The sequence below is a fragment of the Dermacentor albipictus genome, chromosome 4 (genome assembly GCF_038994185.2).
Source record: "Dermacentor albipictus isolate Rhodes 1998 colony chromosome 4, USDA_Dalb.pri_finalv2, whole genome shotgun sequence".
NCBI lineage: Eukaryota > Metazoa > Arthropoda > Arachnida > Ixodida > Ixodidae > Dermacentor > Dermacentor albipictus.
The window spans coordinates 11,404,618-11,428,638 of record NC_091824.1 but is presented as its reverse complement, the minus strand read 5'-3'; the positions used below and the strand labels follow the sequence as shown (position 1 = coordinate 11,428,638).

General features: G+C 47.2%; 1 protein-coding gene and 1 long non-coding RNA gene across 3 annotated transcripts in view; one reads left to right on the top strand and one right to left on the bottom strand.

Moving 5' to 3' along the window:
- The window catches only part of pyd (zonula occludens-like protein polychaetoid), a 448,973-nt gene that overhangs the window by 99,986 nt on the left and 324,966 nt on the right, over window positions 1-24,021 (bottom strand). For both annotated transcript variants that reach the window (XM_065435932.2, XM_065435931.2), the window contains exon 17: window positions 8,508-8,648. In XM_065435932.2, the coding sequence (XP_065292004.2) occupies window positions 8,508-8,648 (141 nt within the window). The remainder of the gene's footprint in view (window positions 1-8,507; window positions 8,649-24,021) is intronic.
- Window positions 1-24,021, top strand: part of LOC135904932 (uncharacterized) — a 240,890-nt gene that overhangs the window by 203,837 nt on the left and 13,032 nt on the right. The window lies entirely within an intron of this gene.

The window sequence follows — 24,021 nt, the reverse complement described above, 5'->3', positions numbered from 1 at the left end:
GGCTTTGACCCAATCTCTGAAAATAGCCCGGGTCATCCACGCCTGAGTGTTAGCCATGTACTTCATGGGAAGGCTCCAATTTCCTTTGAAGCAGCATGGTTTGGCATTTTTTCTGACAACCAAAAATGGCCGCTTGTCCGAACCATCCACATTAGTGCACAGATCGCCGTTATTCTCTTATTACTGTACTTGCCTCCATGGCAACGTAGCCCCTTAAAATCCAGAATCCTGGTGGGCAGCATCTCATAGAAGAGCTTGGTCTTATCAGCATTATAAATATCCGATGGTACATCGTCTTTCAGAATGCCTGCAAGGCTGGCTGACATCTACGCAGTGGTGCCATCACTATCCCCCGAAGCAGCTTCATTGCACAAAACTTTGCCAATAATGCTGTGGCGTGATCTGAATCTGCTCAGCCAACCTACGCTGGCCTTAAAGTCATATATTCCTAGCATGCAGGCATAATTCAGTGCTTTTTGCTGCACAATATTACCATTAAGGACCATTTTCTTGGCCCATGTCTTCACGAACCAGGTGTAAACTGCCAAGGCCTCGTGCACTGGCTGAGTTACTTTCTTATGCTTTGCTGATGTCTCTGAAGCTAGTGTTTTGGCTATAGCATCCTTGCTCTTCAATATTGTCAAAAGAGAGCTCGCCAGAATTCCAAATTCTTCCGCGATGACTGATTTTTTTTCTTTCCAACTTCAGCCTGGGCGATAACACGAGTCTTCCAGCAACAAAAGCTTGCATTTCTTTGTCAGCTGCGACATGTTTCAGCTGATGATCCAATCGCTTCGAGAGACAATGACCAAATGGCATGCAATCGTTCGTTGTCAAGCGTGCGTCGCCCGAATGCCACACCGCACCCTACCAGGATTTGACCTCACAACTGCTACTTCGTATACTAATTGGTGTTGTACAACGGAGCCATTCCCACAAAACTGTAGAAAATTAGTTAGGAATACTATAAAATAAAATGATTGTGTGTATGTTATTTGTATGTGCACCATTTTTCTAGCCAATATGACCCAAAAAGTTTCCTCGGAGTTCGGATGCTCCTCCATAGAGCACGTTGCATCCCCGTTTCCAATGCGGCTTTCTATTTTGGTTACATTGCGTCATGGCCAGAGCATCTTCAGTTTGTGTGTTCTTTTTTTTTATGCTATCAAAGTCGATGGTGTGCCAAGGCATAATAAAACAGTTTTAGGGGTTTCGATGAGCTACAGTTTAAATAATTTTGCTCACATCTGGTCCGTGAAAACATTGTTGAAGTGAAAATGTGCCCCCAAAGTAGTTCAATTTGGTGGGAATTTCGATGGATTATGTTCTATGGAACATTGACGGGGAAAGAAACAAATTTCGTTGTGGGAAAAATTTCGTTGAAGTGGACTTTGTTGTGCCAAGATTTGACTAGAAGTAGACAAGTAGCATTTTTTTCCGTGTTATAATGTGATTCAATCATCTTTGTATTATCAGTGGTTGAGTACAAGTGACAGAACTATAATGAGGCCGCAACAAACTGGCAGAGGGCAACTGTTACGTCATTGGGCTAGTACTAGGATGTCCTAGTAGAGTGCCAAATACTGTCCTATATTTACCTCAATTTCTGCATAGCTAAAGCTCTCGTCTGGATAATATTGACGCCTCAGACATTCTAAAACATTAATGCACTTTAACCTTGATATAACGAACTTCAATATAATGAAATTCTCGATATAACAAAGCAGTTAGCTTTTCATAACCTCTTGCCCATAGAAGACCATGTATTGAGAATTTCAATATAATCAAGTGTGTTTGTATGCAATTTCAATATAAAGAAATTTTACTGACACCCTGCAAAGGAATGCTGAGGCAATAAATTGAAACTTCCGCAGACACAGATGGTCAGATGATTGAATTACAAGCAGCACTTGCAAAAACACCTCTCAAATCGTGTGCCGTGCGACAGGAGCGACTGCCGAAGTGAAGCCACATCATGTCCCATATAAAATCCAAGTGCGATAAGACCTTATGACACTTGGACTTTCCCTTTGCTCGCGCGGGAAGGTGTCAAATTCCCACGTGAGCAAAGGGAAAGAGAGGGAAGGGAGCGAGTTCGCGGTAATGCAATCAAGCGCATGCGAGGGGGTAAGTTGGCATGCACATCGATTTCTGGTGTGCGCCTGGGCTGTGGCTGTGCATGGCTGTAAGCACAGCTGAGCGCATGTGCATGCTGTTTCAGAGGCAATCTGCTGCATGTGCAAGGAGTGGACGTGCCAAGACGGCGTGGCACCATGCAAGCTGTCTTTCCGCATCTTTAGTAATTGGAGCTTGCATATATCGAGCTTCGGTGACTCGGAGCGACAGGCAGATGAAGCATTCGCTCCCCATTGCCAGCACTTTTCCTGATCACGTCATCCCAGTGTGGGTGACGTTGCAGCCGCAAGGGCGGAGTACATGCGAAAGCATGGCTGGCTTCGCTTGATTCCTACCGCCGATGTGACATTCGTTGCAGACTCCCAAATTTATCAAAATGAATTGTTTTTTCATTCAAATTTGCTTTTTTTCGGATGCCCAACAATTTGGAAATTTCCGCAGCCCCTTTCCACGTAACAGGGATCTATCGGCAAATTTACTTATTTGCATAAAAGGTCGAATTTCAATACAATGAAATTTCGATATAACAAAACAAATTGCCAATCTTACCGACTTCGTTATATTGAGGTTTAACTGTATATCTTTTCAGCGTGGCTTAATAGTTGTCTTTAATATCCCATTACATGCAGGTTCGCTGGAGCGGGTAGTGCTGCTATGGGTATATGCGTCTGAGTAATTGAGGGGGTCCAGAAAATCCGGCTCTAAAAATCAGTCAGTGACTGTATTTGTATTTTGTTTGAAATAAATTCTGGTCTAAGCTGGACACAAATAAAACATTGTAAACTAGTAGCGCCAATATCAGTGCAAAGTGCAAAGGAAAACCATAAGATTTATACATCATAAGTACAGGCGCAGCAACTCACCCAGTCATCTTCTAGCTGCATCTTGTCTAAAAACGCTATCAGAAAGAGCAAAAGAAGCGCACTTAATGTATTTGTTTCAGCTACTTCATAACAACTCTAAAATATTTGCGTCAAATATATTGTTTTTTTAATCTTGAGCTACATGTCAAACCATCAAAATAAACTAACTGAATATTCCTACAACAATGAAACCTTTAAACATTCCTTTTTTCCGCTAGCTATACGAGAATGGAATCAACTGCACCCATCCATCACGAATATCAAAACACTTTCTGAATTCACTAGTACAATTAAAGGTACTAAAGGAATAAGTTATCCGAACCACATGCTATGCCGCTCCTCCCCCAGAATTATTGTTGTTTGCCTCTTCAGGGAACTGTTGTTATTGTTTATTTATTTCTCTTATTTATTATTTTATTTTATTTTTACAGTTCTATCGCCTATTTCTCCTGTTTTACAATATTGCAGAATGCATTGCAATGCATTTCCTATATTTATGTAACCACTCTTTCGTGTTTTTGTTACTGTAACCCCTTTCCCTTTTTTCCTATATTTATTATACTCATTTTAATTGCATATTTGCCTATTTGTAGCACTTTCCTATTTTTGTATTGACCTTTTGCATTGTCCTCTTGCTGTGCACTTGGTTGAGTGCAGCAGTATTGAAAATAAATAAATAAATACGCAAGCTAAAAAATTTGGGCATTTTATGACGAAATTATGAAAGTTGGCACCTATGATTACGGTTACCATCCAGAAGACTAACAAGTGCCAATGTTACCTGGGCACTAGGACAAGTCATAGAAGCCCGCTTCTCTAGTCGCGATGGAGTGGTATAAAGCTGCAATGCCAAAACTGGTGGAGGTATGGTATCTCGCAAGAGTACCAAACAATGCGGGTTTTTGAGCTAAGTGAATCTCAGGCTCGTATCAGCCACCACCTTGCGCAATCTAGTGCACTGCTGCGCGCTCAGCCTGCAAAGGGCATCGAGCACCACACGACAAGAAACACGGCATCGCCCTATTTTCACGAGGACACCCAGCAATGCACAATGCTCGGACCCGAGGAGAGGCTCAAGGGCGAAAATACGAAGAGTGCCACTAGCCAATTGCATAGCCGCGGCTTCCTGCGGCTATACTTTTGAGATGACCAATGGACGTGCTCGTGAGAGCTAGGGCAATAACGTCATCTCGAACTTCTGGTAAGTGCAGCTCTATGTTGCGCGATGATGCACGAGCCCTAGGCGCCACTCTTTGGCATGGCGTTCTAAGAAGGAGCAACGCTCAGTACTCGCCGTAGATGTAAGGCAGCATAGACTAGCGTGAGTCCGAGCGATGCCCAGAACAAAGCAGCCAGCAGATAGGAGGAAAAACGTGTGCACACACGAGGCTGTCCCAGAGAGGCATGTCCTCATGCCAGCTCTGCCGACAGTGCCGGTTGCGTCGCTGCGACCAATGTCACCAGCGGCGTGAATTTTCGTCACCGAAAACTGGTCCATAAAAAAATGCACCTTCAAAACCGAAATTCTACAGTCTTCCTCCTCTGGACCCTGGCACACACCAATGTCCCGCTCGCGGGCAACGAGGCGGCCCACGCCACGGCTCGAGGTCTCACACGCCAAGCCGCCGCTGATTATGTGGCCGCCTCCGCCCCCGAGAGCGGGGCATCGGATGTGCCGGATCGGGACACTACAACAGAAACACAGCAACAAGAATCACAATAGGCGTGGGGCGATCGCCTGACCACGTTCAGAGATCTCACCCAACACTACAGACTCCAAACACGCACATTCCCGCCACCACACGACAAGTTAAACAGGAATGAGGCCGTAACTTTACGCTTGCTCCAGACGCACAGCTACCCTAGCCCCGCGGTCCTACATCACTTCTACCCAGGTTTATATCCAACAGATGCCTGTAAAGCTTGCGGACAGCGAGCAACGCTGCGACATATGCTTTGAGAATGTGCCGGCAACCACGGTAATGGGACCAGATCCGTTCGCGACACGTCCGTAATCGCGGCCGTTACCACAGTACGGGAAGCCTCGAGCTCGCTTCTCCCCGACGACGCCCCAGCTGCGGGGCCCGCCGGGGACCTTCTCCATCGGCGTCGCCGCCGCTGGGAGGCGGCTCTCAAAAGTTCAGAGTTGGCAGACCAACTCTGGGCCCTCCGGCAAGCCAAAGATGCCGCCCGAGTCCAAGGACTTGGAGCCGCCACCTGAGGCCACCACAACGAAATTGCCGGCCATTCATTAATAAAGTTTCTTCTCTCTCTCTCTCTTCAAAACCGTCCCGGGTGAAAAGGGAGAGGCATAGGGGCAACAGAATAGGTGAACGTCCGCACAGAAGTGGCAGGGTGCGCCCCAATGCCCGCAAACTCGGGATGAAAATTTGATAATAAGACCAGTGAAGAAAGTTGACGTCACTGTGCTGAGGTGGGTCAAGGAAGAATACATTATATGCACACGCAGGTGTTGTAAAAGAAAAATGCGTGAGCTTACGACCATCTGTCACCTCTCTCACATCAACCTGCTTCCACAGGAGGAAATGTGAGAATCATGGCTACAGGTAGCACGAATGACAAAGACAAAGACACATACCCACACAGGATGGGCGCTGAACTTCGACTACATTTTGCTCGCAAAAAATGCCCGTTTAGATTTCTCTAAACAACCTTTTTTCCCAAATAAAATGTACAGTCGAGCCCTGTTATACCGAACTCGCAAAACAATGACTATCAGTTCAATATAGAGCATAATTCGATATAAGTCTGCTAAATAACTGGATGTCATAAAAACGCATACCACTTATAAAATCACTTTATTGATGAAACTAGCTAAGTTTCACACGAAATAGTGCTGCATTTTCTTCTGCTTGGGCGATTTCACTGCCTGCAACGCACGCAGTTCTCCACGTTGTCTAAGGAGTCGGAGCAGCTGAGGCCGCAACCTTCCGCATTCGTGCAGAAGCACCGGTCTAGTGCGGGTGCACCAATAGCTTCGGAGGATGAGGGCAAAGGACCGTCGTTGCTTTCCTCATTGTGCTCACTTTCACTTGTGCTTGGCACGATGTCAGCAATGTAGTCTTCGTTTTCGGGCTCTCCTGTGGTCGCGACATCATCATTTGCCCTCACAAACTCATCCACCGTTGATTCCTCAACAGCTTCCAGAAATTCTGACAGCTCACTCCAAACTTTGGCAACACTGACAATGGCTTCGTCGCATTAATCAGAATTTACAGTCATCACCGAGCACGCGGAAGCCGGCACCGCTGAAGCAATTTCGAATGAACCACTTGTACACGGCCACGCGTATGCATCGGGTGCCACTGGCACTGGGTCGCGAGTTTGGCCACTTTAACCCTAATCTCCCCCTTATATCCTTCAAGATCGTGCTGAGAGTGCTCCTCGGAATATTGCACGCAGTGGGGACATCCAACTTCTCACCACGTTCGACCCGATTTACGATTTCAAGCTTCACGACGAAAGGCGAATTCTGCCACTTCATCACGGCAACACTGCAGCAGAAGGCCCACAAGACGCACACACAATGAACCAAAAAAGCAGCGAGACAACTCGCACTTTCGCCATCTTGCACGACGAGGGCACAAGAGCCTCTGATTGGCTGTCTGAGCAAGTGCTGCGTGTGGGCCAGTGTCATTTTTTGCAGGGGGGTGTCGACAGCTCGTCCGAGGCAGCACGGTCACGGTAGAGAGAGCAGCTAGACGGAGCCGCGCCGCCAGGTTTACCTGCCGCCGCAAGGGAAAGCCAACTTCTGGGGGCACTTTCCCACTGCTTGGCGTTCGATATATCGGGAGTCGCTGCTATTTTTGTTCGATGTAAGTGTAATTTTTTGTTCGATATTGGGGGCGAGGACTTACGGAGTCGCCATCTGTCGGAAGTGCCTCCCTTGTGTAGTGTGAGGGATCACGCGGCGCACTCCTCATAGGTGTCACTTACGGCGCTCAATAAAAACACCACACAGCAGCCCTCCTGGAGACTTCTGTAAGTACTCTCAAAAGGAATTTTTTGATTGTCGATATAATAATCTTCAGCAAACTGAAAGCACAGAATCGTTTACACACAACAGCTCTTTAGCGAATTTGTACAGTGAACGCCACTGCATGTGGTTGCCGTGATGGAGTCTCCCGAACCGGCTTCTTGCGTGAAAGGTAGGCAAATGCTGAGGGTAAACTATGTGAAATATGTTCTTATAGTGGGCTGTCTGTATAACCAAATGGGGCATAAGAGAATGAAGCCTCAATGCAACGATCGCACGGTTTTGCAGCGACCGACTGTGCATCTGCATGCATGTCCGCGCACAATGTTTTGCTTTCGCTGTGAGCGCGTTTTCGAAACACACCGTGAACTTTAGGCCCAAGCATATGAACATTTGACAGTACACTAGCAATAATTGTTGCGTCGACGCTATCAGACCTGTTCAAAAATAATTTCATTATAGAGACTTCGACGCTTACGGCGACTGTGATGTGCCGTCGCGACGATTCAATCTTTTTTTTTTTGTCTGCTGAATTCTTGGACATTTCAATGTTATTTCTAAAGTTGCGTTGCACTGTATGTTTACTGGTCTTTTCAGCGTGCGAGTTCCCTCTGCTTCTTTTTCATAATCCAGTGCATTAGTTCATAACACAAACATGACCATATACCATGCTTTTTCTTAATGTGTGTCTTACTACTACCTTTCTGTTCCAGTGAACATGCCAATATCTAGCATCAACAAGTTCATAGTCCAAGCTGTTACAACATTAGCTGGGCAGCGGGCACAGGCGAGCGTCTCAGTGCGTGTTTTCTGCTATTCGCCAAACATTGCGCAGTCCCAGCGCCATTGCAGAAATCTTTCTCGCGGCTGTGCTTGCTGCATACCCGAGTTGTAGCTGATGGCTGTCTGCCATTTCTAAGTTTCGCCAGCCAAGTTTCATGCAGCTCCTTGTCCTGCGGCTACGTGTGAAGAAGGCTGACAACGGGCTCCATTGCGTACACCCGGCACTGCGGCACCGAGCAGTAGCCTACCATGCTGCACGCTTCCAAAGGCAGCCACTACCTATTACAGTGCTTTCAAATGTTGTCAAGCCGACACCCAAGGAGGGAAAGCCTCACCACTTAATCAGAACCGCAGCGCAAGTGGAACTTTAAACTTTCGTTTTCAGCTCGCTTCGGCGCTTCCGAAGCAGCCGACGCGGCCGCTGTGTCCACGTGATCCCTCATGCCACGTCACGACGATAGTGGTGCCAGTTTTTGCAGTGGTGGAGCTCGCCCCCAATATAGAATAATTCGATGTAAATGGGTTCAATATAGTTGGGTTCGACTGTAGTTGAAGTTCAGCAGTTGTCCTGTTCTTTGTCCTGGTCGTTTGCACTGCCCATAACTATCAATCAACACCAACTCACTTAATTTTCCATTATATTGAGAATCACTTTCTGCTCTCATCAAGGGCCCATACCCTGCCTACGCAAAATGTCACTGAATACTGCGTGCCTCTGACACACTCACCTGGCGAGCCAAATAGCCGTTCCTGAGCAGTGCGCGAAAACCGGGGAGGTTTGCTGCCGCGGTCAACCTGAGGCGGCTCCGGCAGCACACGGGCCAGCTTGCCGCCACCGCCACCACCGCCGCCAGGGGGAGAGTACATGCCTGTACGCACACAGTGAGCAACACAATGAGCTTCACTGCTGCTGGCCACAGTGCTAATTCCTAGGTCACTCTTAGGTTACTTAGGTCTTAGGTTAGCAGAAATTCGAACCATTCAAGCACCAAAGTTATTGCAAAGTACAACTCACAATAAAAAAAAATGCCCGTGACAGTTGCTCACTGAACCTCTGCCCACCCCTAATAATTTCTGTGATTGTACCGATTTTGAAGCCCAACTATGGGCAGCCCAAAGGGCACGCAACATGGCGAAGAGGCTAGGTCTTTCTGTCCCAATGTGGCAGCGGCCCGCTATAGTGGTAGTGCACGTTTCGATGGACCTCAATAAAGTTTTTCCATCCATTGTTATGTGTTATAGATTAAAAATAATTGCAACAAAAACCTGCAAATCTACAAGTTATGTAGTGGCAAATGTTTGCATGCCAAGTTGCTCCAGCCAAATTTCACAATACCAGTGCTAACTGCGCCACCTGCACCATCTTGAAGGATGCCAGAATGGAGGGCTGGGCACCAAGGCATGGCTGCTATGCAATCATACGGTTATTTTTGCCAAGCACTCTCATGCAATGCGTGCACACATGGCACAGCAAGTGTTGACAAGGTGGCTGAGGCATGGCCCCTTAGCAAATAACTAAATAGGTATTATAAGATAGGGCTAGTGATTAAAATAAAGCACCAAAAGATTCTGTGTTTGATTATGACATCGTGACTATTTATTATGCATCCCAAGTACTCAGTCTAACCATAAGCCTGACTATCCTGCCAGACTATAGCCGTGCAGTAATGCAGTATGACTGTGCCTCTTTGCACATGAGGCATGGTCACAGTCACTTCGGGCAGCTGTGCCAGGGAAAGTGCACATTGTAGAGCCAAAATGCTCTATAAATACCAGCAATGCCTTACTGTTATGAACAACCTTATGAACTACCCACCGTGGCTGCTTAATGGCTCTGGTGTTTGTTACACTGCTAAACACAAGGTCGTGGGATCAAATCCCGGCCACCATGGCTGCATTTCAACGGGGGCAAAATGCAAGAACGCCTGTGTAATGTGCATTGGGTGCACGTCAAAAACCCTCAGGTGGTCAGAATTAATCCAGAGTCCTCTACTACGGCGTGCCTCATAATGAGATGGTGGTTTTGGCACCTAGAACCCCAGAATTTAATTTTCTTGTTACTCTACAAACTACTTTTGTGTGCATTTATACCTTGTTCATATGAAAACTCAGTATCCACACAATGGAAACAGCAATGCCTATAGATGGCCACATTCTTTAAATTCGTTAATATGCAAATCATCACTATGAACAGAATTGTGCACCCTGTGTTTTCAATATAGAATAGGCTATAATGCGCACGTCCTGTCCTTTTTCTACTTCTGTTGTCTGGGTGTCTTAGAGCAGTAACCCCAGTATTACAAGACAGTATAATGAAAAGGTGATCCATTCGCATGAATGGAAAGCATGTAGATCTGGTATGCGTGCCACGGACCGATTAGCCTTATTGGTGCCGAGTATGCTTGCTAGAGTACAGCAAATTCAATTTCTAAGTAACACATTAGCAGGCTTTAAATTCATATGCTGTATATAATGGTGATATGTCGCTGAACATCTTACAAATGTTGAAATCTAAGAATTAAACAAAAATTCAGACATGATAATTAATAGTTTTAATTGCTATAAGTAGCATTCCTCAGGCAACATGGCCTCTTCATTGCTTCCAGTGTCCCTTAAAGGAGCCCTGAACCACTTCTTATCAAAGTCAAGAAATGCATTTGAAGTTTAAGTAGATTATTTTAGAAATATTTTGCTGTGAAACTTACTTCAGTGTGTTCTGCAGAAGTAGAGTTATAAGCAATCAAACACACCCTTCACAGTGCTCCGCTCCTTTTTCAATGACTTGCACTGCGAAGGCTACAGCGTAGTGGAGAGTGCCCACAACACTCAGCCTACTGAACGTCACCATGGCGCGCAGTTCAAATTTTATTTTGGATGTTGTCGTAGATGCAACTATTTCCGATGTTGGCACTACGACGCACCAAACACGGTTGTCTTCAGCGAGCCAATGTGCACTCAGCCAGCAGGCTCATTGCAGCAACCCCGCAGCAGCTACGGTATCTATGCTGCATACCAGACCACAGCTACATGCAAATGTAGTGCGTATGTGCAGTGTTTGCTTTGTGGATAACAGGGCTTCAGTATGAGCTTACACACACGTGCTTAAGTCTGGCCGTGTTATGTGGTACGGAAAGGCTTTGTCCTGCACTCTTCAAGAACAGCAGATGCTCCGGAAGTATCAAGTACAACGCCATTTTGAAAACGTAGCATGACAACTTAGTTTGCTTCTGTGATTGGCTAGCGGAGTAACACGACCCGATGCGGTTTGTGTGCCTTGGTTGCCAACTGCTGTTTTTTAAAGTTTTAAGTTGTATCCTACTATAGCTTCCACAGTGCTGCAACCAGCTTGTGAGATGGAGTATAGTCATGATGCCCAAAGAGGTCCAGCCAATGACCATAGTGTTAAGTGTGTAGGAATACCAAAAAAAAAGAATGTTGGGGGTATTTCAGGAAGTTTAAAGAAAGAGGCAGGCTGTCTTTTGAATGGGAACGTAGGCTGCAAGCACTATAGTTGGATACAACTCAAGTAGGCAGTGAAGCCCCGCCCACGCTCTCATAACTGCCAGCCACTGTTCCTTTGCAAGGCTGCAAATAGTTTGTACATTTTCCTTGTTGCCTAAATAAGGCGGTAACCAAAAAAATAAAATTATAAGCACATAATTTTGTACGTTTTCACTCATCTATTATTGGGAAACAGTGAAAGCCTAATTATTTATTGAACTGAAATAAAACGCTTGCTTCGCTGCAACCATTGATTGCCAAGTTTCACTTCAGTTGGCAGTGAAGTTTCATGAATAAAATGGGGTCAGCAGTGAAATCAATTGTACCGGGGACTTTTGAAGAATAAAATGCTGAGACTCCACACACTTTATCCGTGTCTGTTGTACACCTCATAGCTCCTGCCGATAAAAAGACTCTTCAAGAACAGCAGATTACCCTCAATTACCCTCAATGCATCTATAACAGGAATCCAGCATATTATCGCACGTTTACGAGATGAATAAATATTGCACAAGAAAGAGTAAAGCTCAATTAAAACATGATCGTTGCATTTTCTTAAGGACATTAGTGCTTTTACAACACTTTAAAAGTCCGTGAATATTATTGCTTTGTCTGGTTTAAATTTCTTTATGTGTTTAACTACAGACAGTACTGCATAGGCTTCTGTAGTAAAGATGCTTGTATGGGGGTTCAGCACACCTGCTTGAGAGAAGGAGGGACCAACAGCCACGTAAGACACGCCAACATGCAATTTTAATGCATCGGTTTAGAATTCAAAACAACGGTACTTCGATTGGAGTTCATGGAAATGCACTCAAATTTCGAGCTCTGGTGCATATTTTGTAATGCTTAGAAAAGATATATCACATTCTATCACCTGCCACTCCCAAGGCAGTAGCTGCTTCACTGGAGGTGTTAAGCGGTGTTCGAAGAGTGGGACATCCATTTCCACGCTAAACTCCCTCACACGGAGTGAAAAAAGGTTGTCTCGCAGAGGGTCGATTATGGAAAGTGCAGTGCATGTTGAATCGTTAATAGTTTCGAGTGTGGGGATGCGCGACCATCGCGCCTCCCCTGATGTTTTTTTCCGCATAGCGCGTCTCCTGTACATCCGCTTCGCCGCGTGGCCTGCGTGACGCCCGCGCGGTTGATGTGGTTGAAGCGCAGTGCGAGAGATGGCGCGAGTGTTGCGCTGCTAACGCCGCGAGGTTACTTGGGTGCGGGAGAGACAAGGCGCTCTCTCTTTGGGTTGGAGACAGCTAGCAGCACGGACGTGCCGCGCGTGCAGCGACCCTCTTTCCCGGTGGGTCGGCGCACGGCGGGGACGTCTCCCACGTGCGCGGTGACCCATGCTCCTGCGAGACCGCCTCGCGTGGCCGCCTTCGAACGCGCCACGATTCGCGTGCCTATACACGCGAACGACCAGGCGTTGGGATCCAGCATGGAGCGAACATATTCGCTCGCGAGGACGCGGTGAGTCGGACTTCTAGATTTGTCGCGCGCCCATCGGCATGTTTTGTGGATAGCAACTCGGCTAGCAGGCATTGATGTATGAAAGGTGCAATAAATGCCCTTGTGATTGTTTGCACTACTGTGTTGTCGTTCCTTTGTCCCAAGACTACGGTGTGAGAATCCCACATCAGACCCCACACGGGAAACGGATGTTCAAGATTAGAGTGCACTTTAAAGAAACATGTAAAGCTGATGTATGATCTCTGCAGATGGAGTGGCCACTCATTCGATTCTACGTATAAGCTTTCTATGGGGCTAGTTCAGAAGGCGCCTGTGGCCAGGCCGATACCCAGATGGTGGACGGGATCAAGCATCTTTAGCGCGCTCGGGACGGCAGAGTTGTACACCATGGCACCATAGTCTAATTATGATTTAATGAAGCTCTTGTAAATATTCATTATACACTTCCAGTCGCTAATCCATGTTGTGTGAGATAGCATTTTCAGTAAGTTCATTGTTTCTAGACACCTTGCTTTGAGATATTTTATGCGTGGGATAAAAGTAAGCTTAGAGTCAAGTATTATACCTAGAAATTTGTGCTCTTTGTTGACAGGTATTTATTGTCTACACAGTTCCATGCACGGGTCTGGAACCCCACCTCTCTTTCTTGTAAAGAGAACAGAAGAACTTTTGTGGGGGTTGACATTAAATCCATTTTATTTATGTATTTATTTATTTATTTGAACCTTAAGAGTCCCTGGCGGGACATTACATTAGGGCCACTTACTCGTAATCGTCGGCCCACTTGCCCCCGTAATCAGAAATGCAACTTAACTCGAAGCCCATGCTTGACTTGATTTAAATGACGCCTGGCGTTAACGTGCCCAAAGATGCTCACTGTGTTTCCTTCGGCGCATTAACGATAGGCATCACTCAGATTAAGTCAAGCATGGGCTTTAACTTAAGCTGCATTTCTGAATACGGGGGTTAGGCACCTTGTGCCCTCCTGTACTTGTCTCTCGCAGAGTGCAAGGTTACAGGATCTGAAGCCTATTTGATGTCATCCACGGAGAACAATAAAAAATGGCTGGTGGAAATGAAGCACGAAGAGCGGTCATCTTAACTATAAAGAGTGTGCAGCTGAGCACGCCTCCCTGAGGTACACCAGTTTCCTGTAAAATGTATGTGACAATATGTTGCCGATTTTAACACGGAAAGTACAATTGGACAAATGGCTTTCTATTAGTATTAGCATATTGCCATGGATGTCCATTCCTGACAAGTCTCTCAAGATTCCGTAGCGCTACGTTGTGTCGTATGCCTTCTCCATACGAGGAATTACGAATAAGAACAACTGTTTGTGCACAAATGCTTCCGGAATATTTTCTTCAATGTGCACAAGGTGATCAGTTGTGGATCGCCTTTCTCTGGAGCACTTCTCTGAAGCTGGTAGGGATCAAGCATTTGGTTTAGTTCAGGGAAACATATAAGTTGCCGATTAATAATTTTCTCAAACAGCTTACAAAGGCAACTTGTGAGAGCTATTGGGCGGTAACTTGCTGCCGTCGAAGGATCCTTACCTTGCTTCAATATGGGGACCATAATTGCTTCTTTCCATGCGGGTGGAAAATATCCGGCAACCCAAATAGTGTTGAAAAGTGCAAGTAGTGTCAGTTGTGTATCAGTGTGTACGTTCTTAATCATGTTGTACATTATTCATCAGGTCCCGGTGCAGAGCTCTTGCATGCGATCAAGGCAGCTCTCAGCTCGGCAATACTGAAAGGATGGCTATATAGTGCGTTTTGTGGGGCTTTACGCTCAAAACCCTTACGTTCTGCTATTTGTCTGTACATGATGAAGGATTGTGAGTAGTGGATTAAGCTTGACCCACGGTCAAAGTGCTCCCCTAGGGAGTCTGCCTGACCGGAGGCAACGGATTTATTTGCTGCCCTTTTAGCCTTCTTAGGCCATTCCAAACTTTCACCTCCTGTGTGTATGAAGTTACACCTGAAAGAAACCTAGGCCAGCTTCCTCTGCTACGTCACAAGTGGTGGAGTGTGCTTTTCGGTCCTCCGTCCTCTGACTCCCCGCTCAACCTCCTGGAGCTCTGATCGGGTCGCCGATTGTGCCAGCTGTCCGCCAGCATGTTGCAGGACGAGCCAACAGGCACTTCTACTTTTACCATCTCGGCCTCGGCTACCTCAGCCAGTATTGGGTTGTCAGTGGGCACCAGCAAGATCCCCATCTGTTTGCTGGACTTTGCGGGGAAGACGTCGAGGATTGGCTGGACGACTACGACTGAGTGAGTTCGGCTAATCGTTGGGACGATGCGTCCAAGCTACGTCACGTTGCCTTTTATCTGACCGGAGTAGCGAAGACTTGGTTTTTCAAAAACCATGAGGTTGATTTCACGAACTGGGGTGCTTTCAAACAGCAGCTCCGCCAAATCGTCGGCACACCGGCTGTTCGTTCCGCCCCCGCAAAAAAGATGCTCGACACTCGCAAGCAACAAACCGGTGAATCTTATACGTCGTACATCGAGGATGTGCTTGCTCTTTGTCGACGCATGAACACGACTATGACCGAATCAGACAGGGTTCGCCACATCCTCAAAGGCATCGGAGCTATTGCTTTCAATGCTTTAGCCATCCAGAACCCCGCTACCGTCGCTGATATCGTCGCTACTTGCCAGCGCCTTGACGAACTCAAATCAGTACGGTTGCAGCCAGACACCACTGCGAACACTACTGCTGACGACCCTACTTTACGAGCAATGATACGCGCAATAATTCGAGAAGAGCTCCAGTATCTTGGCTTAGCCGCAGGGCCTATGTCTTCCCATGCCTCCGATACCAACCTGCGAGACGTTATCAAGGAGGAATTGGCGTCCATGGCTGGTGCAGCGTACACGGACCCTCTAACCCCTAGGGCCCATCCACGTACGCACAAGTAGCCGCAGCTACTCCAGTCATCGTTCCACCGATGCCTCCAAAACGAACACCGGCCCCCATCGCGTCCATGACTACGAGCGCACCTACCCAAACCAGCTATCCGCAGTGGCGTCCTCCTCGTCCCATCTGCTACTACTGCGGCTATCGTGGCCACATAGCACGTTTTTGCCGCAAGCGCCAGCAAGACGAGCGTCGCGGATATGACGTATACGAATGGGATGACTTTTCACCCAGAGCTACTTTCCAACATCTAGGGAGCTTCCATGACCAACGCCGCCCTTATGGTCCACCGCGCGGACGCTCCCCATCGCCTGCTGTAGCATCCCAGAGGGCTCAGACGTACCGTCCTGCGAGACGCCGCTCGCCGTCACCCCTTCGCCGCTCTACGTCCCCACTGAGACCTGCTTCTCAATTCACCGAGCGTCGTCCGGAAAACTAAATTATGCAGCTTTTGGAGGAAAAGCTGCATCGAATGACAGGACAAAAATTCCTCCATCGCGTCCGTGCAATGTGATATTGGTTGTAATAGAAGGTGTACAAGTAGAAGCTTTAATAGACACTGGTGCTAGTGTTTCAGTCATTCACTGTGAATTGTGTTCGCGACTTCACAAAGTTACGACCCCCTATGATGGACCTACGCTACTCACTGCTCAAGGGGCTGCTATTCAACCTATCGCCATGTGCACTGCTCGTATTTCTATTGATGGACTTCTGCATTACGTACAATTTGCAGTGCTAAGTTCGTGTGCCCAGCAGTTCATATTGGGATGGGATTTTCTTTCTACGGCCTCCGCCTCCATCTGGTGTGGGCAACGTGTTCTCCACATGACCGACATGACCTATTCACTTCATGCAGATGACGCACCACTTCACTTTCTTGCTGCAGAAGATACTGCGCTACCTCCTTGCCATCAAAGCATTGTGACTATCACGTCTGATATGATTGACTGCGGCGACGTGCTCGTATTACCATCTGCACGCTGTCTCGAAAGAGGGATTACCTCTGCATCAGGGCTGGTTAGGTTTGATCATGGCTCTGCACTTCTCTACACTACAAACCCGACATCTGAAAAAATTCTCATCCCTAAAGGCACTACATTGGCTTCCGCCACCGAAATGGAGTCTATATCTGTTGTTTCCTTTAAACCAGCTTTCTCTGAAGTTCCTTGTACCGGACGGGCCGCATCTCCTTCAGCTCTTGCAGCTGCCATCAGTTCCGACCTGACACCTTCGCAGTCACAACAATTGCTTGCTTTGCTCCAAAAACATGAAGCTTCAATTGACGTGCATTCAGCCTCGTTGGGAGACTTCAATTACGACGCATTGGATAGAGGCAGATGGTGCATCCATCGTGCACCATAGACCATATCGCATATCGCTAGCCGAGAGGAAAGTCATTGACGAGAATGTCACCGACATGCTCCAACGGAACATAATACACCCTTCTGCTAGCCCTTGGTCTTCCCCCGTTGTTTTGGTTCGGAAAAAAAGACGGCTCTGTTCGATTTTGTGTCGACTACCGAGCACTTAACAAGATCACACGCAAGCATGTATACCCTATGCCGCGAATAGACAATGCCTTGGATTCCCTGCAAGGTGCCAGGTACTTCTCCAGCATCGATCTGCATTCCGGCTACTGGCAGATACCTATGCATGAGGACGATAAAGAGAAAACAGCGTTTTCAACACCGGATGGGCTCCACGAGTTTAATGTCATGCCATTCGGCCTCTGCAATGCACCCGCAACATTCGAGCACATGACTGACACCATTCTTCGTGGCCTGAAGTGGAAGACTTGCCTGTGCTATCTGGACGATATTGTTGTTTTCTCGTCAGCCTTCTCTCAGCACCTGCAACGTCTGGATGAAGTTCTCACATGCCTTGCCAATGCTGGACTTCACCTACACACCAAGAAATGCCATTTTGCGAGCAAGACGATCAAGGTACTAGGTCACATTGTGAGCAAAGGTGGCATTCGTCCTGATCCTGACAAGGTTTTGGCAGTTCGGCACTTCCTTCGTTCCGAAAAGACCAAAGATTTGCACAGTTCCCTAGACCTTGCCTCCTATTTTCGCCAATTCATACGAGGCTTCACCTCAATAGCATCACCTCTGCACAAATTACTGGGTTCTAATGTTCCCTTTGTGTGGTCTCCCAAATGTGAATCTGTGTTCGCCCATCTGAAGCGCGCTCTCACATCTGAACGAGTACTACGCCATTTTGATGAAGCTACTCCTACCCTCCTGGATACGGATGCTAGTGGTCACGGCATTGGTCGCATTCTCCTACAGTGAGACGACACTTTAGGGGAGAGGGTCGTCGCATATGCAAGTCGTGTTCTGACAAACGCTGAAAAGAATTACACTATCACGGAGCAGGAATGAAAAGCTATCGTTTGGTCTGTGCAGAAGTTTCGACCTTATCTTCACGGCTGCCATTTCACCATCGTTACAGACCATCATGCATTATGCTGGCTTTCGACGCTGAAGAACTTGTCTGGACGGCTTGGTCGGTGGATCCTTCGTCTACAAGAATACGACTTTACTATTACCTATAAGTGCGGAAAAAAACACCAGGATGATGCGCTTTCTTGCTGTCCGCTTCCTACGACACCATGCAATGGAACTCCAACTACCATCTGTGACAAGCTTTCGCACGACCCCTCTTCACATGCTTTCTTGTTGGCTACTGTAGACGAGATGCCTAAACACGACAATAGATTCTTCCAATCTCATCAATTTGCGGACTCTTACTGTCGGTGCATCACAGACCACCTTCACGGAGCTTCGCGCCCGCCTAACGCCCGCCTTTGTCGACAGCTGACGCAATTTAAGATTGACAACCGCGTCCTGTACCGCCATGTCTATCACCCTGACGGTCAACGCTGGGTTCCTGTCCTGCCACGCTCTCTGCATGCTGATGTCCTGCAGGCTTCTCACGATGACATGACTACTGGTCACCTTAGCTTCCAGAAAACCTATGACCGCATCAAAGGTCGCTTCTACTGGCCTGGATTGTCCGCCAGTGTAGCGAGGTATGTTGCTTCCTGCGCTCTATGTCAGCGTCGAAAGCTCCCTACATCAGCTCCAAGCGGACAACTGCAACCGGTTCCTTGTCCGTCGCAACCATTTGAGGTCGTTGGGGTTGACCTATATGGCCCACTTCCTGTGACTCTCACCGGTAAACGATGGATTGTGACAGCCGTTGATCACTTGATACGCTATGCCGAAACAACTTGTGTGAGTTCTGCCTCAGCCTCTGAAGTTGCTGCATTCATACTTCAATCCTTAATACTGCGCCACGGTGCTCCTCGCGTCCTCCTGAGCGACCGTGGAAAAGCATTCCTCTTGCAACTAGTAGACGAAGTACTCGGAGCCTCTGGAACCACCCACAAGACTACCTCCAGTTACCATCCGCAAACTAACGGCCTCACAGAGCGATTTCATCACACGCTGTCAGACATGCTAGCCATGTACATCGAACCGGATCACAGAAACTGGGACGCAATTTTGCCATTCGTGACTTTTGCGTATAATACCGCCATTCTACCTTGTCTATGGTCGTTCGCCCAGTTCCTGTCTTGACGTCTCTTTCTTCGCGCCAACTGCATTCTGCGTTGTCGCCAGCTCGCCCGCATCAACACCGAAGCACGGCAACAGGACCGCAAGCAGCATTACGACGACTCTCATCGCGTCGTGCGCTTCTGTCCTGGCAAAGAAGTGCTACTGCAGAGACCAGTTCGCACTCCTGGCTTGTGTGACAAGTTTCAACTTCGGTTCATCGGCCCATACAAAGTCTTGGAGCAGACTTCTCCGGTTAATTATCGCGTGGTACCAGTTATTGTTCCAAATGACCACCGCTACTGCGCCGCTGAGGTTGTCCACAATTCCCTTATGAAGCCTTTCACGAGGCATTCGCCGCCCCTTTGAATTGCGGCCAGGATGGCCGCTGTCGCGCGAGGGGACATTAGTGTGGCCATTTATAAGCTATTCTTTGTCCTCTGTACATGATCATCATCATGTGGGGTTCATATGGGGTTCTTCATCATCGCTTGTGGGGCTGGCTCTCTAGTGTGATCCGTGCTGTGGCCGTGATCGGTTCACCACATCTTCGACTCTGAATAAACGTAGTGACAACTGCTACGTCACAATATTAGTGTAAGACCAGGAACATTTTAATCTAGCGAAATATTCTCGTGTGCGCATTTTCAAAGCCTTGAACTAAGTGTATAATAATGCATCAAATTTTTAATTCTTGTAAGTTTATTTCCTTTTTATTGTTGTTTTCATGAATGAAGAGTACATACATACGAATGAAAAATATTTTTTTATCACTTTACGGTCATCCTAGAAAAATTACGGTAAATTTTTTTCGAAATAGGTCCCTAAGAAGAATTGGAATCTGCAATAAGCAAAAATCGACCCTGGGCGGTCGCATATGGCGAGAAAAATTGACCCTCAAAGGGTTAAGGTTAGACGGAAGTGGTCACTTCCAAAAGGATTGTTGATGACATTCCATTCCAGATCAGGCGGAAGAGAAGCAGTACCAATTGCTAAGTCTATCGATGAATATAAGTTGTGTTGTACATTGTAACAGGTCAGCTCCTTCTCACTAAATAGGCAAGCACCAGATGTCAGAAGAAATGTTCTATCAGCCAACCTGTCGCGTCACAAAGGAAATCTCCCCACGGGGTGTTGTGGGCATTCAAATCACACACGAGTATGCAGGGTTCCGGAAGCTGATTTATGAGGTTATAGAAATCTGTTTTTTCTAGGCGATAGGGTGGAGGTACGTATGTATATGGAAGCAAACAGTAACCAACTTATTAAAGAGAACTCGCCGCACCGACACTGCCTCAAGCAGTGTCTGTAAGGCTACATGATGACAAGCTACAGACTTGTTTGCAATGATTGCTATACCACCGCACAACGCATTAGCCTCGTCACCATCTTTTATGAAAATAGCATAGTGACGAAAACAGTTTCTTTGTGTGCATTTCAGATGAGTCTCTTGACCACAAAGCAGCTTTGAATTATGTTTATGTAGGAGTTCCTTAACGGCATCGAGATTGTGAAGAAGACCCTGGACATTCCGATATAGTATTTGTGTATCGATAGTGAAAATGTTCTGTGATGTGTTCAAGAGAGGAAAGCCCACAGGATCCTTTCCGGGCCCCGTGATGCAGGGTTTGTCTTTTTTGGCGTGCTCCTGAGAGCTGCGCTAATCCTTCGGCATCTGAGATGCCGATACACTTGATGTATCCATCGCCTCCGCCAAGGTGCTGGATGCCCGCTCGCGGTGCACGCTCGCGGGTGTTTCAGTCTTCTCTGTGCGAACAGAGGCCTTAGAAGTCCTACAGCCTGCAGGTCCAGTGGCCTGCTGGCACTTCTTGCTGGGTGGCGGAACAGTACTAGCTGATCCCGCAGCGGAGCTACCACTCGTCCACTTTGTGTGGTCCTAACAGCTGCCAAGAACCATTGTGGCACTTCCCCCTGCTGTGCGCCACGTCGGAGAAAGAAGGCCCCACAAATGATAGGTGTTTTCGTGCTTCTTTGAAGGAAATGTTTTACTTTACTTTGAGTGTGATTTCTTTTTTTTTCTTCCCTGAGGGAGAGGGGCAAGAGTATGCTGGGTGTTCACCATCACAGTTTGGACAGTGAGGTGGATTGTGCAATTATCAGCAGAGTGCTCATGCGTTGCACACTTTGAACAAGTGGTACGGCCCCTGCAGCTCTGAGAGCCGTGACTGAATCTTTGGCACTTAAAACAGTGTGGAGGGTTTGGAATATATGGTCTTACATTTATTTTGATGTAACATCTTTCAATGTGCCCTGGGAACATGCTCATACAAAAGGTAAGTATGAGGTGTTTTGTCAGACTTTCCTTGTTGTCTTGTTGGATCTTAATTCGCTGCACATTCGTGACATGTTGCCCTTTCCAGCCTTCCAGGAGCTCTGTCTCAGTCAGTTCCAGCAGGTCCTGATCTGATACTACTCCTCGTGTACTTTTCATTGAACGATGAGAGCTTACAGAAATTTGGGTGTCACCAAACGAGATGAGTTTTGGCAGATTTTAATACTTAGCTTTATCAGGGACACCACCTACAGTGTCCACCAGGCATGTCATGACAACAAAAAGTGATACTGTTCTTACGGTCTTCTCAGGGGATTCACTGTGAATCACGTAGAAATGTGGGAAAATTTTTGTGCGCCTAATAAAAAACTCGACGGATTCATTGGTGCACCCTCTTTTTGTGAGCGGGAAATCAGGGAGCTTGGGGAAAGAGGAAGCCATACAAATTGGAGTGGTTTCGGCAATGGTGCCAGCCGCCCACCGTGGAGCCCAACATGGGGACGTAAAAGGCCTTGTAGATACAGTGGAATCTCGTTACAACAAACATCGCGAGACTGTCGAATTTAATTTGTTAATTTGAATTATCGTAGTACTGAAAAACCTATATTTTCATGTCATTAATGTGACACAACAAAGAAAATTACATAGCTTTGCAGCAGATGCGCGTGTTCATACGTAACTAATAAATGAGAATGCTGGGCACAGTTTAACTACAATTTATTGCTTGAAGAAGTCTGTAATCTTTTTCTGGCAAGCAGACAGCAAGCGCTGCAGGACGAATGCCTCCACATCCTCAACCTTCCTCTGAACATCATCGGGGACATCTTTACAGCGCCCTAGCAATGATCGCGTCTTTTCTAGAAAAACTAAAATATCTGAGCCGGAAACAGTCTCCTCCTCTTCGTGTGTTGATCCAGTGTTGGCATTGTCTTCGTCACAACTGCAATCTTTTTGCTCACCCAGTTTATTCAGGATTTCTTCATTGGTGAGCTCTGCGGATGTAGCTGCCGCGCTATCACGGTCAATGTAATCATCAAAGGTCACCGCAGTGTCAACGGGGAGCTTCTCGGTAAGCTCATTCCACAGTCCTGGATTGAGCTCTTTGGTGTCCTTGCAGTCTTATGGTGTAGGTGAAGCCTTCAAAAGGCCTGCCTTTCGCCAGCAGTTGCTGATAGTGCTTGCCTTCATGTTCCACCACGACCCTGTAAGCATTTCTGCAGCTTGACGGGTGTTTACCTGTGTGGGCAGCTTCAGTCGAATATTGATCAGGAGGTGCTGCACAAGACGCTTCCAAAATTTGGCCTTCAGACATCTGATGATACCCTGGTTTAAAGGTTGGAGCAAAGAAGTACAATTCGGGGGCACAAATACAAGTTGCACATTGCTCAATTGCATGTTCACGATATGCGCCGAGCAACTGTCAACGATGAGGAGAATTTTTCTGTCTTTCTTCTTCATTGTGTCATCGAGCTGCCGCAGCCACTCAGTGAGCAATTGTCACATCACCCATGCATTTTTGTTGGCTCGGTAGTCGCAAGGCAACGAGACGTTTTTCAAGCAGCACGACTTAGCATACTTGCCAACAACTAGCAGCTTGAGTTTTCATGTGCCCGTGGAGTTGCAGCAGAACAGAACCAATACGAGGAGACGTGATTTTTTCCCGCCCTTCCACCTGTCACCTTTGAAGTTCATTGTTTTATCAGGCAACAATTGATAAAAGAATGCTGTTTTATCGCCGTTGAAAACATCGCCTGGAGAGAAAAACTCAATGATCTCTTGAAAGTGCTCGTTCCGCCAGGCAACCGCACTCTCGACATCTGCTGCCTTTTCTTTGCCACACCCAACCTGCCATGCAATGCCATTTCTTCGCTGGAAGCGGTAAAGCCATCCGTCACTTGCATCGAAAGCGGAGATGTCCAAGGCGGTCGCGAAGTGTAGCGCCTTCTCTTGAATAATTGGGCCTGACAAGGGCACATTGTTTTGTCTGGCATCCTTAAACCACGTGAGGACATTGGCTCGTCAACGTTCTGGTAGTTGCCAAGCCGCAAGCGTTTTTTTTTTGAGGGAGCCAGCTGTGAATCTCGATGCAATTTCATAATCTTTTCCCGATCCTTGAGCATCGTTGCGATTGTTGACGGAGGAGTATCATGCTCCCTGCACAGGTTGACTTGCCTTCTTCCAGCATTTACCTGCATCAAAATGTCCACTTTTTCTTTGAGCGAAAACTGGCGTCACTTCTTTTTAATGCGGGGGCCAGGAGAACTGATTGTCAGCAAACCGAACGCACAACACAATCACAGCACCGATAACTTCGCAGCTCCTGCCGATTGCTATCAACGTGGTGACGCTAGGCCTACGACGTAGTAGGAGAGTCCGAACATGACCATTCACGACGCGCACGCTGATGCCGGTGCTGCTGGGGCTGTACTCATTGAAATGGGTTCCCCAAAGCATGGCTGCTGCTGCTGCTGCGGATGATGATGAT